The sequence below is a fragment of the Zonotrichia albicollis genome, chromosome 2 (genome assembly GCF_047830755.1).
Source record: "Zonotrichia albicollis isolate bZonAlb1 chromosome 2, bZonAlb1.hap1, whole genome shotgun sequence".
NCBI lineage: Eukaryota > Metazoa > Chordata > Aves > Passeriformes > Passerellidae > Zonotrichia > Zonotrichia albicollis.
Genome location: NC_133820.1, coordinates 114137894 through 114150727, shown reverse-complemented (window position 1 = coordinate 114150727; position 12834 = coordinate 114137894). Strand labels below are relative to the sequence as shown.

General features: G+C 37.2%; 1 protein-coding gene across 9 annotated transcripts in view; it reads right to left on the bottom strand.

The window, feature by feature from the left end:
• Positions 1-365: 365 nt before the first annotated feature.
• The window catches only part of SENP7 (SUMO specific peptidase 7), a 42526-nt gene continuing 30057 nt past the window's right edge, over positions 366-12834 (bottom strand). For all 9 annotated transcript variants that reach the window (XM_005487121.4, XM_014267154.3, XM_014267158.3 and 6 more), the window contains 9 exons: positions 12198-12314; positions 10612-10731; positions 8009-8101; positions 7020-7216; positions 6545-6597; positions 6188-6225; positions 5897-5965; positions 3725-3875; positions 366-1643 (listed from right to left, as the gene is read on the bottom strand). In XM_005487121.4, coding sequence (XP_005487178.2) covers positions 1506-1643; positions 3725-3875; positions 5897-5965; positions 6188-6225; positions 6545-6597; positions 7020-7216; positions 8009-8101; positions 10612-10731; positions 12198-12314 — 976 coding nt within the window. In that variant the 3' untranslated portion in view covers positions 366-1505. The remainder of the gene's footprint in view (positions 1644-3724; positions 3876-5896; positions 5966-6187; positions 6226-6544; positions 6598-7019; positions 7217-8008; positions 8102-10611; positions 10732-12197; positions 12315-12834) is intronic.

The window sequence follows — 12834 nt, the reverse complement described above, 5'->3', positions numbered from 1 at the left end:
CTCTCCCCCACAGAAAGAATGCTTCCTGGTTTGAGAAACAATAAGGGGCAGTGGAAGGGTGTTGGATGACTGCACAGAACCTGAAATAATAACTGGATTTTCCAGAAGCCAGGTTTCAGAGTTGTCTTGAGGGAAGGGGCCCTGAGAATTCTGCAATGACAAAAATGCTTGCATTGGGTTGCCTTCAATATTTATTTTAACTTCCTGCTGTATTTCCAGGTTTAAGAGCTCTGTTTTTGTAGACTATTTTATGACGTAAGTGGTTTTGTTGGTTATCTGACACACAGTCCTTCTGAAGGGCGAGATGACACTTCAGTAAAGTTACAGTGGGGAACAGGGGAAAGCATCCTTTTAGAACAGTCACCTTCTAATGTGCAGTGAGTACAGAAAAAGTGCACACAGCAAAATGTGATCACTGTTCAAGGAAAAGCTACATAAATACAAATTAAGACAATAATGAACTTGTCTTAGTTTATCAAATCAAGTCTGAGTTCAAACACTCAATATTCAGTCATCATTACTCAATTCACCTAAGCAAGATAAAAATCCTGTTTGTCTTATATGTAAATCCCATATCTTAATGACCTTATTTTTCAGTAAAATGCCTCAGACTTTTGAGGTTGTTAGGCCACAGCCTGCTTGCCTTGCTAATGCAGGTGATGCCTTATGATTTGCAGGAATTATTCTCCAAAATCAGATGAACAGCATTAAAAATCTACTACCTACACATACTGTATTGGTATGTACTTTGAGAGCAAGTTTGCTTCTAAAATCTGATAAGAAAAAAAAACTTAAAAGAAATTACACTCCCAGTTTTGAAGTATTTCAACAGTCACTCGCAAACAAATGTCTTCCCTTTGTGGAAACACACTTATGAAAATGCTAGGAAGGGGGAAAATAATTTTTTTTAAAAAAATCATCAAAACTCATGAGCCTCAAATCTTGGCAGAATTTTCTGACACATGCAGATTACTTCTGTATATAATCAGAAACAAAACAAAAAATACATCTCTAAATAGAGTCAACATTAAATCTTTAAAGTAAAAAAATACATAGTATTCATTCTATCTGTATCAGCTGCAAATCAAGAGACATAATACAAGATCCAGATCCTGTCTTCAGGCCTGACTCCTACAGGACCATCCCTGTTTATATAAAATTATCAAGAACAGCCTCCAAAAGACACAAGTATTTTTACATCCTTGAGGCATACCTGTAAGCAGCTTTCATATTCCAAGAACCAACTAGCAATTCATATGCATTAGCTTTAACTTACATATTTACATTCTTATCTACAACCTTCTCCTTTCCCCCTTCCAGCATCTTAAGACCACACAACACCAGTGAAAAAAAAAAAAACCTTTAAATAAATACATGCTGAACAAAAAGTACTCCTTGTGTCTTTTGTTTTTCCTCCTCTAAAAGGCAGGAAGAGACCAAACTAAGCAGAGTTCCAGTTACTTTATACAGCAGTATCCTTTGCCAGGACTGCCTTATTAGATTCATTAGCTGCTGCTGCCACTCTGCTGTTGAAAGTGCAGTTGCAAGATCAGGTCCCGAATTTCTTCTCTCTTGTTTCTGATCAGCTGACGAGGGAACCAATTCTCCAGATGCAGTGGTTGTTCAAAATTAACTATGGGATTCTGGTAAGAGAAAAAGGAATATTCATGGAATGAATTTCCTAACACAAGCTTCAGAAAGGATTTCAAACCCTTCCATTGCTGCCGAGATTGAGGAGGCACAAATAAGTTTCCACACAAGACTGCCACCCCTTAAAATCAAATTGCAGTTCCTTCATCATAATCACACATATATGTGCCCTTGCTAAAAGGTAAACACAAAACAGGTTTTCATACTTCTCTTAAAGATACATCAGTATTAACTCATATTAAAGGCAGATTTCACATATTTTGACAAATATATAGCAAACTATAGCAAAGAATCAATCTCATGTGGTTCAGAATCCTGAGATTTTGCTGTCTCAAGCACGTGGTTTTTCTGTTGTAAGCAGATCTTCTGACAGGACAACAAAAAGTAAGAATACTGATAACAGTTTTAGCAGGACATGAGAAGGGGAGAATTTGGAACAAAAGAGGATGGCAAAATGAAATAGATGAAAGGTGCTGGCAGATTTGGTAGTTAAGACTACAATATCACATCTGATTTGCCAAAACCAATTTCTTTTCTTCTTTCCCTCTTCAGTCTTTTGCCATGCTTATATTTTACCTTCTCCTTCCTTTGAATAAAGCAATATATTATAAATTGAAACAGTAAACTTAAGAACACATCATGATTTGCAGTCTATGAGTCTTTAGGACAATTTACAAAGACCTTACCTCAAACCTTGCTTCTTCAAGAAGAACAAGACCCCCTTGTTAGAGAATGGACAGCTCAAAAGCCTTGGTAAGTAATTTCATTTTTCCCCTACACATGAGCTCAACCCATCTATTAGAGAACCACAGAATGGTTGGGGTTTGAAGGAACTTTTGGAGTTTTGTATCCAACCAGACGTTCCTGGCTTCCAGCAGAGCACCTCTCCTCATTGGGTCACCTGTCACTCAGGCCAGGAACTCTCCAGGGGGCTGTCAGGTTAAAGTCACCCCAAGGGTCTGTAAATATGAGGCTGCTTTTGCCTGTCCAAAGGGGCCTTGTGCACCTGTACTTGATCAGGTGGCTGACAGCAGATGGCCACTGCTATGTCACCCATGGTGCTCTGCTCTCAGAACCTCTCAGATGGCTCCTCATCCAGCCCTAGGCATAGATCCATTCATTCCAGCTGCCCACATGAAAGACAACTCTATCTCCTTGTGGTCTGTGCCTGTGCTTTCCAAAGAGCCCATATCAATCCTTAGCACTCCTGCTATGAATGTACATCCCACATGATGCATCCAACAACATTCCCATGAGCTGGACAAGATCACAGCCTGCAACTGCACACAGAGCTCCAATCTCCCCACCCTCCCCCAGTGGGTGTACCTGTGTACAGGTGCTTTGGAATGGCAATCTGATCTGTTCTCCTACAGCAGAAAAGCCAGTCCACTGCCCAAGGCCTCACACAAGGCTCTGCAAGCACGGGAATCTCAGAGAATGCAACCACATGCATCAAACAAGCAGAGCCATGAAAAGGACAGGGTAAAGGGCAGTGTGCTGATCAGGGGGAGGAAGACTTGGGGACACCCTAAAAGATAGTGCCTGGATCCCAGGTTCTGCAGATATTTAAATGTATTTGTTGGAAAAGAAAAAGAGACTCCCTTAGCTCTGCACATTCCCTTTTAACAATTTCCCCTCTCCCTCTCTCTACAGAAACTGCTGCCTGCAGATCCACTCAAAGGCCAATGCACAAGCTGACAAAGTTTTAGATAGTGCAAGAAGAGATGCAAAGATACTTCTGTAACATCTGTAGGGCAGCAGTGCATACACCAATAGGCTCCAAATACACACAAGTAGTCAATATGTGACATATTGACATCATACTGACATATGTGCCAATATAAAAGCAGCACAAAACTACAAAGTCAGAAACATTTGAGGATAGACACATATCAGACACCAGACAGAAAGAACCCTGCCATTACTTTAGAATGGGTTTCATCTCCCCTTTCTCAAATGGTTTTTACACTTTTGACACTTGACAGCTTTTTTGTGTGTGGCTCTTTTGCTAAGAAAATGGGTTTTGTGGTTTAAGATAATTTAGGGGAAAGGGGAAGGTAGATTGCATGTGTACCTGGAAGAAGCTTTCCACATACTGCAGCAAATACACCCCACAATCACTGCTGTTATCTTGTTTAGGCACTCTGGGACATAGGTCAATCATTGTTGATTTACTGAATTCCCGATGGGTTTTTCGTTTCACTTCCCATTCCACTTCAAGGTACCTACAGAAGAAAGTAAACAGTGGAAATACTTGAGGAATAACTCCCAAGTTCAATACCTTTTGGGACACTACTCAGCATTGTTCCAAATATCCAATATTCTATTGCATTCAGAGGCATTTCTACATAATAGGCAATATACAAAACATAATGGGCAATATAAAAAACAAATATGCATGATATAATTGAAAATTAGCTATTTGTGCAGAGTTTCTATAAGTAATTAGGATACCTGGACATTTTTATACCTTAACTAAAGGAATAATTTTCTAATTAAAACCTCCTTAAACCTCACTTCACAAAAAACTTCAGTAATAATTGCACCAATATAACCCTTGCAATCTAACAGTGCACAAGATATTTAAAGACTTGATGAAAACCTTAGGAAAGCTTTTCTACAGTGATTAGGATTTGTTATCAGGCTTTTCTATTGTTCTCATGCTTCCATAGCAACTCACTGACGCCACATTCAGAGTTGGCTGCTGATTTTAGGGATGGGATGGAAAACTTTAGGGTCTGGTTTTCAAAGGCAATAGTTACCTATATTTTTCTCCTGGCTTTAGCTAGACTTCATAAGCCTAGGGGCTTCTGAAAGGCAAAAATAAGGTCTGACTTAAAAGAATAAATATAGGCATTAAGTCAGACCTTGTGTTTGATTTCTAAAAGCTCCAAGTCCTTGCAGTCATGAGAATAAACATACATACAGAACACTTAAGCAGCTTTTGGAGAAAATGGCAACTGTGAAAAGGCACCAAATATGCAACAATTCAAAGATGAAGACATTTCAGTAAAGCACACTTTCTAGAAACTGCAAGAACCTATGACTGTAGACTTTCTAATTCATTTGTTTGAGCCTGAAAACTGCCCAAAACACAACAAAAATCAATTCAGAGAAAAGAAAATGTCATAGAATCCCTGCATCATTTTCCTTAAACTTCTGCTTCCAGGGTGTAACTGGAAATTGAAGGAAAAAGAGGTTTGCTTAACTGCCCTTATCTCACAACTCCATAGGTCTCCACTTGTTTTCTGACTTTGTAACATCTCTCTAAACTCCAAGAAACCACACTCTGGAATTTCAATATTAGGAGTAGCTCAAAGAATAGTGCACTAAAATAATACATCCCACAGAGACTTTATCAATAAATAAATAAATAGAAGTTGCTATTTTATTCTTCCTCCCAAGACACATGGCAGGGAGATCTCTCTATTTAGGGAAAAGATGGTTTCACAAAAATTTCTAAATCTCATCTAAACTTCACATAGCATTTTGAAGAATTTACTTTTACAAGAAGGTGGTGCTATTTAGTTTACAGATTTTTGTACATTTCAGTGACAGGAATAGCTCAGAAAACAGAAAGAACAATTGCATTTATCTTCAGATATTTAAAAATATTTTTTAAAGTTGTTGATAGACAAAGTCATCAGGAGTATGCAAAAGTACTGAAAGTTTTTATTATATTCTTCCAAACTTACATACTTATCATGTACAAAATTGAATGTATTTTTACACTTTTCAAAACAAATACTATCTCACTATAACTCTACTGACACATCAAGCTTTTAGAGAGCTTCAGTCTAGTTTCTGCATTTTTGTACATAGAAATGTAGTTAACACTAATTCTGTAAGCATCATCAAAAAATGAACATCAGTCCCCTAGAAAACTGTTGTTCAGATTTCAAAGTATTCATTTTAAGTGTTTTTCTACCCTTAAAAACATCTTCAGTTGGTAGACTAGATGGGATAAATCCTCCCCCCACTAAAGCAACGCCAGCAAAAACCTCTCTGTTTTTTTTTCTCCACTCTCCACTTGACAGCTTTTGCATCATCTTTGGGTTGCAAAACATAGAAAAGCATAGAAAACATAGAAAGTCTCTGTACTATAATTAGTGCTTCCTTAGTCATGACTCTTCATGGATTTTCCTTTAGCATTAGAATTATACACCTTTCAAGCCAAAACTACTTTGTATATAGAAATATGACCAGCAGTATCTATTACTAAAAGATAGAAAGTGTAGCTACTTACTCTCTCAAAACTTGAACAGTTTTCTGCACAGAACACGCTTTCAAGGAATCTAAGATGAGTATACAAGGCCTGTACGCAACAAAAACAAGAAAAAGTCATTGCAGTCTTTTATCACGAACACCACTGAAAGAAATATTTTGTTTGCATTCAGCCTACCCAAAAGTGTGAATATTTTAACCAATGTGGTAAAAATGGAGAAGTACCTACAGCTGTGGTTTTATAACAATACCTGAATTACTACAGAATTTCATAATTTAATGTTACAATATTAGAAAGAAAACAGGAACATACCTTTTACAAATCTGCTTTTTGGAATTACTTAGGGAGATCTGAGACAAAAGAAAAAATAAAAATAAATCTTAAAAAACCAACATCAGTTATAAACTATAAGATCTTTATAAATTTCAAGTTAGAGAAGGTCTCATTTATGAAAAGCAGAAACTGATAAATCAACTTTAAAAACGGGTGAAATCAAAGCAGAGCAAATAGATAAGCACAATGCTAATTCAAAATGCCTTGCACATGATGCAGGCTATGCAAACATCAATAAATACTGCAAAAAAGATGATACAAAATCCCTTGGTCAAGTCTCACAGCCTCCAGAAATTCAGTAATATGTTTTCTCTGTCAATACAAAAAGGCACTTACTTTAGAAATAGCTGAATGTAGAACTGAAGCAGAAGCAGCAATCTCATTGCGCCCTAGTACAAAAGAACAAATAAAAAAAAATTAAGAAAGTAATGCCTAAGCAAAGTATTTTTATTTTCAAGTTCATGATTATTAGTACACAAATACATTCAAATATGAAAGTAACTAACCAATTTATAAACCAATTTTTAACATTCCCTTCTGAAACCTGAAATAGCAGTTACCAAAGGTCTTCCCTCCTGATAAAATTCTTACTGAAACCAAAATTTCCAATCATCCCTTATTTTCTATGTCTCTTCCAGTATTTTCCAGAGCTGCAGAAAACTTGCAGTCCTTACTACACATGGGTACATAAAAACATACTGCATTGATCTGGAAACTTTAGAAATCATCTTTCACATAATTTCCCGCCTCCAAGGACTAATACACCTAGAACTGTTCATGGCTAGACATAACTTGTTTCTAGATTACATACCTTTAGAGAATAAACTTCTGTTACCATCCCCCTCTTCCTCATCCCTGCAGAGCACTGAGCCAGCTCTGGTGCTCTCACTCTCCGGCTCCAGGGGACACTGCCGAGGTTGGTGGGACAATGAATTCTGCTGGGGACACTCCTCATACACAGCTTCTTCCAACCAAGGAAAACAGATAACTGCCATGTACCAATGAGACCTGCACCCAGCAGTGGGGAGAGGGAGGAAAAGATGTCAGAATTCTGAACATTTGGTTCTGAAAGCGCTATGAAAAGCTTTAATAATATTGAGAGCTCATGACAACTGTTCTGTGACACACAACCATCATTGCCATGTTCTTTTCACAGCATCTCATACTAATCCTGTCCCTCATTTTTTACTTTGTCTTGGGGCATACCAGCAAAAACAAGTATAAATTACTTTAAAAATCCCAAGAAACCCACCACAGCAATTTATCAGTGTTTGAGCACTCATTCCACAGTTCGACTAAAATCCAAAATAAAAAAACACTAATAATCAGCGATGGTGATCCCAGTTTTGAATATAGCTGAAGATGTGGCACCCTTCCACAGCCATTTTCCATTATATACCTTTCAATGATGATTAAATTTTACAGGAGTTTACTTGTACAAGTCAGTTATTTAACCAGGCCAAGGCACAGATTATGGAAGTTCTACTTTGATCTATTGACACTATGAGTTGCTGTGATTTCTTTATAGAAATATTACTGAAGTGCACAGGAATCATCCTAATGACACACAAATTATTCTGAAAAATACCTAACAGTAATTTTCAGTAAAACAAATACCAAAGGTACAAAGTTGACAGCTGAATAAACATTTTATCTTTTGCACAGTTTTCAAAAATTACTCCTTCTACTTGTATTACTTCTTCAAATCTAATCTATCATGGGCAATGATCAGTCATAAAATTTTACCACCACAACTGAAAACTTTAAATAGCAGAAAAGGTGTTGGAAACATAGACTTACTCCTCATTCACAGGCACAAAGATATAATCTTTATTGAAGATATTTATATGGCGAGTCCATGTTCTTACTCTTCTGTGTCTTCTCTGTGCTGCTCTGAAAAAAACAAGTAACAATTGTTGTTTGGTTTTGTTCCTTTCACTTAAAGCAAAGCATAGGGATTAGCACTCCTACATCTCCCCAGTCCCTCAATGGGTTTTCCATTTACTCTAGAAATTTCCTAGACAGGTTAAAAATAAATCAGCACACCACTGAGCACAAGTGACTAATGAGCCATTTCTGAACCATTTATGCTCTTCTTGAAAATAAAAAAACAAAAACACAATCATGCAAAGATCTGAATGGATTTCTTGCAATTATCATTTACTGCACTAAACACAAAAACCTCATTTAAATACTAGTCACTGTAAATACAGATCTATAATTTAAAATGTCCATTAATTAAGCTTCACAATACCACTTTTGAAAGCCTATCTGAACAACCTGTTTTGAAGGGAAAAAGCTAAATGCCTTGCTCAGGGTCATGCAGCACACCTGCAGCAAACACAGAGGTGAAACACCTGCCCTCCAATCCTGAGGTTTAAATGCTGCCACACTTCATTTCCAGCTCTACAGACAAAGCATGAGGACACAATGTGAGGAGAACAAGAAAAAACAGAGAAGATATTTAAGTTTAGACTTTCAGTCTAGTTTGCACAAGTTGAAATAGAAAGTAACATTTCACAGAACTTTGCTCCAATATGGAAGTAAAATTCACTCAGCACACATCCCTATTATCATTGTGATTCCATCCTCATCCACACAACTTCAGAGGAGTAGGAACTGGAGAAAATGAGTAAGGAGTGGAAAATCAGGCTGGTGTAGGACTCTGCATGAGCCAGCATTAAGTGAAGACTTGCTGCAAACTTCCTCTGCTACATGACTCTAGAAGCACTGGGAACTGCAAAGGGAAGGCCTGTTTATAACCTGGGAGAGCACCTACAAGAGCAACGTTCTCAATCCAGTGCCTGAACTGTGTGAGCAAAGTGAAGCAAAGGGACTTTAAGTAGCTACATCAGTTGGGATTAATTTAATTTACAACAGTATGAGCCAGGATTTTAACTAGCCTTTTATCAAAAAAAAAAAACCACTGAAACAAGCTAACATCCCAAACCATCTGCAGTCACCAGGTGAGCATTTAAGCCCAAACACAAAACTAGGACTTCCAAAGGTATCTCCTAATCCAGAAAAGCCCCAGTCCTTGAAATATGATAAACAAAGAGTGCCATTCCTATTCCTCCAGTAGATTATGGACAGTCCAGCCTTGTAAAAGGAATCAGATCAAGGCACAACAACATTCTTATGATGGATAATTTTGTCCTCACCTCAGAACATTCAAAGTCAGAAGACAATAAAATCATGGAAGATGTCCCTTCAAATACAGTTACATGAATTTTCAAGATATCTTGGAGAATATTACAGAAGTCTCAATTTTCTTCCCATCAACACAGCTTTCACCCAGCAATAACAGTCCCCTAAACAAATTATAAAACCTCTCTGTGCAGCTGGCCTTGTTTGCCAGTAGAATGAAAAATCTGGGGACTTCATGGATAACAGAAGAAAAAACCAATCACTTCAGAGGGAAACAAAAAAGCCTTCAATAAGCTGAATGATGATGCTTATTGATCTCTCTAACAACCTGGATAGTTTTATTGAGATGGGTGTCATTCTCTACTCCCAGGTAACAAGCAACAGGACAAGAGCCAACAGGCTCAAGTTGTGCCAGGGAAGGTTTAGATTGGCTATTAGGAAAATTTCTTCACCAAAACATTTTCTAAGGACTGGAACAGGCTGGCCATGGAAGTCACCAGGCCTAGGGGTCTTTAGAAGATGTGTAGATGTGTCATTTGGGGTCATGGTTTAGTGGTGGACTTGGTAGTGCTGGGTAACAATTGTTGGACTCGATCTCAGAGGTCTTTTGTAACCTCATAGATTCTGTGGCTCTGTGAAAACAGAATGAATGTTGGTGGCTTTGCTCTCAAACACCAGTGTTGAGAAGAAACTGGAAGTTACTTTCAGTAAGGTCTGCCGTTTAGTGAGCTAGCAGGAAACACAATGTGATACAGGGTTCCTGGGCTGCTAATGATATCTTTTTGGGAAACTCTCCAATCCAGTGAGCTCATGTGTTAAAAAACAAATCTGTAAGCTTGGTGTGCAATAAAAATTTCTTACTAAAACTTTGGTCAATAATTTTCTACCAATATGTAAGTTTAAATACATGGTAAATATAAAAAAGTTATTAGTAACATAATTTCTTTAAATTATGCATGTCTTGCAAAACTGTGCGTTTATGATAAAAATATCAAGTAAATAATTGCCTGAAGCAAATATTCAGAAAAAGTTGGAGAAAGGTGATAACATTTTCATTCATATTCAATATGAAACACATTGATTTTAAGGTAAAACACCAGTATGTTTAAATTGTGAGTTACAATATTTAATCACTAATCTCTTGGAAAACACCAAAAACTATTTTATGTGCTGATTAGTAGATGATCTCCAGAGCTTCAAAGTGGCACCAACAGAGAGATTGCTTCTGGTCATAATGGCATCTAAAATGAACTTACGAAACTTTGACATCCCCCTCAGAGTTTTTTTCTGTCCTGGTCAGGCACTTGTAGAAGAAACTGCTAAAAATGTGCGTACGGTCAGCAACATGTTTTGGTGCCTTCTCCAATAACAGATACCTACCAAAGAAGAAACCAAAATTATTAAATTATTTTTCTAGAAAGCACTGTTACTGCTAAAAAAAAGGGCAGTTATTCTAATGACTTGTCATACTCCGGTTATGCTTTAGTATCAGCTGCCTTCACAGCCACTAATCACACTAAACTTTTCTATTTTAACTATTTACCTCATCAGAGTATGTAACAGCCAAGCACCCACAAAGAATGCAGTTATTTTTTGTCCCTGATTTTTTTCTTCAGTATTCAGTCCTCTGACTTTATTTCAAAGGTTCGGTAACTAGCCCTTAAAATTAAAAGAGACTTGAAAATCTAACCAAGTATAAACCTATGGAATGCTATACTTGTGCATATTCAAAAAGCATGGAGCAGGTCAGTTAAATTGTCCATTTCACTTTTGCAGGTTATGCATGTGAAAGCTAAGTATCTATTACGTCACTGCTGATAATTTTATTATAAACATCACTTGAGAGTTTATTCTGTCATTCTAGAAAGCCAAAGCCCTCATAATTGCAGTTATCCTACACAAGGTACCTCCAGCCTCACTTGATGAATTGGGCAACACAGTCATACATGACATTGCTTGCAACAGAATGAAAACTGAGAATGTGGGAAGTCTTAAGAAATTTTAAAAGCAGAGGGATTTCTACAACAATTGCATTAAGTTCTTTTATTTAAATCTTCCTTTTCTGTTGAGAAGCTATAGCTATTTATGGACCATGATCCATTATTTAGTTCTAGTTTAGAGCAAAATAGGAAGGGCTTTACTGTAAAACCCCATTGAAACACTGTCACACACTTCCTTTTCCCATCCTCTAGACAAGTCTTCCTATTGCTCACAGTTCTTACACCCATCTGGATGCCAAGTAAAATGCATTTCCTGCTCACAAGCTTTAAAAGAACCAGAATTCTTCTTAGGTCTAACTCAGCAGAGTGAAAATAAAACACAGGTGTAGGGACTGGTGGACACAAAGCCAGTTCTTGAAAAATTGCTTTTACAAGCAACTTTAGCAGGATGGCTTGGAGTAGCTAAGCCAAGCACAACCTCCTCAAGATGTATCAGCTGTGTTCCCTTCTGCAGATCAGCATCAGAATACCTGAAATTGCACAGCATAGAAGGGGATGCTCCATTTCACGCAAACTTAATAAATAAAATACTACTACAGACCCCCTACTTTTTTCAATTGCCTACATGGCACTTTCTCTTCTGTAAGGTCAACAAGAAACTTTTTTCCTCCTGTTATTCTGTCTGGATTTTATCATAGCCTGTGAGAAGGATAAAACCAATGAAATTAAAACAAATGAAACTGCTAAGAACAAAAAAGCTTTTAAAAAACGTCCAACATCCAATTAATCACATTGTTACTTCTGAAATTGTTTTATTTAATGACCAACATTTCCAGTAACATTCAAGTCCACATCACACCACAGAGAGTGTGAAGGATACAAGAAGGGCTGAGATTACTTACTTAAGATAGAAATCAATGATGACATCATTGAGAAACTCTCCATATTCTAAGCACTCTAAGTCTTCTCCCGTGACTCCCAGTCCTCCTTTTGCAGGTGGGGGTGGATAAACAATTAAACTAGAAAACAAATCATATCATAATAACAGTGACAAACTGTTTTACATGATATTGTTATGAATATGGCTGCCTTATATGCAGAATATTTTCTAGAAAATCTGTGAAAAGCAGTAGTTCTCAAAACTTTACCATTTTCTCCTCCAATATTTAGGTGTTACAAAACAAGTATCACCCTAAAGTACCCTGCAACTTTGGTAAAAACTTTTGAAAGCAGACTATTTTTTGCCCCCATCCTGTTTTTCTGTTTTTGATCAAAGTATTTGAAAAATAGGTATACAAAATGTGAAGAAATACCAGAGGACAAATGGTTATAAAAAGATTGAGTGTGACAGAACAGTACAAGAACACTTTGTTCAGATTTTACAAAAAGCTGGCTTAAATTAGTAAGCTTTGCTAAGATAGACTTAAATGGATACTGACAGAACCCATGAGATCCCCACACTCCCTGTTGATGTACTCATGACATGACCTTGAAGTCATAGAGCAGATTTGCCCAAATTTCATCCTATAACACATCCAT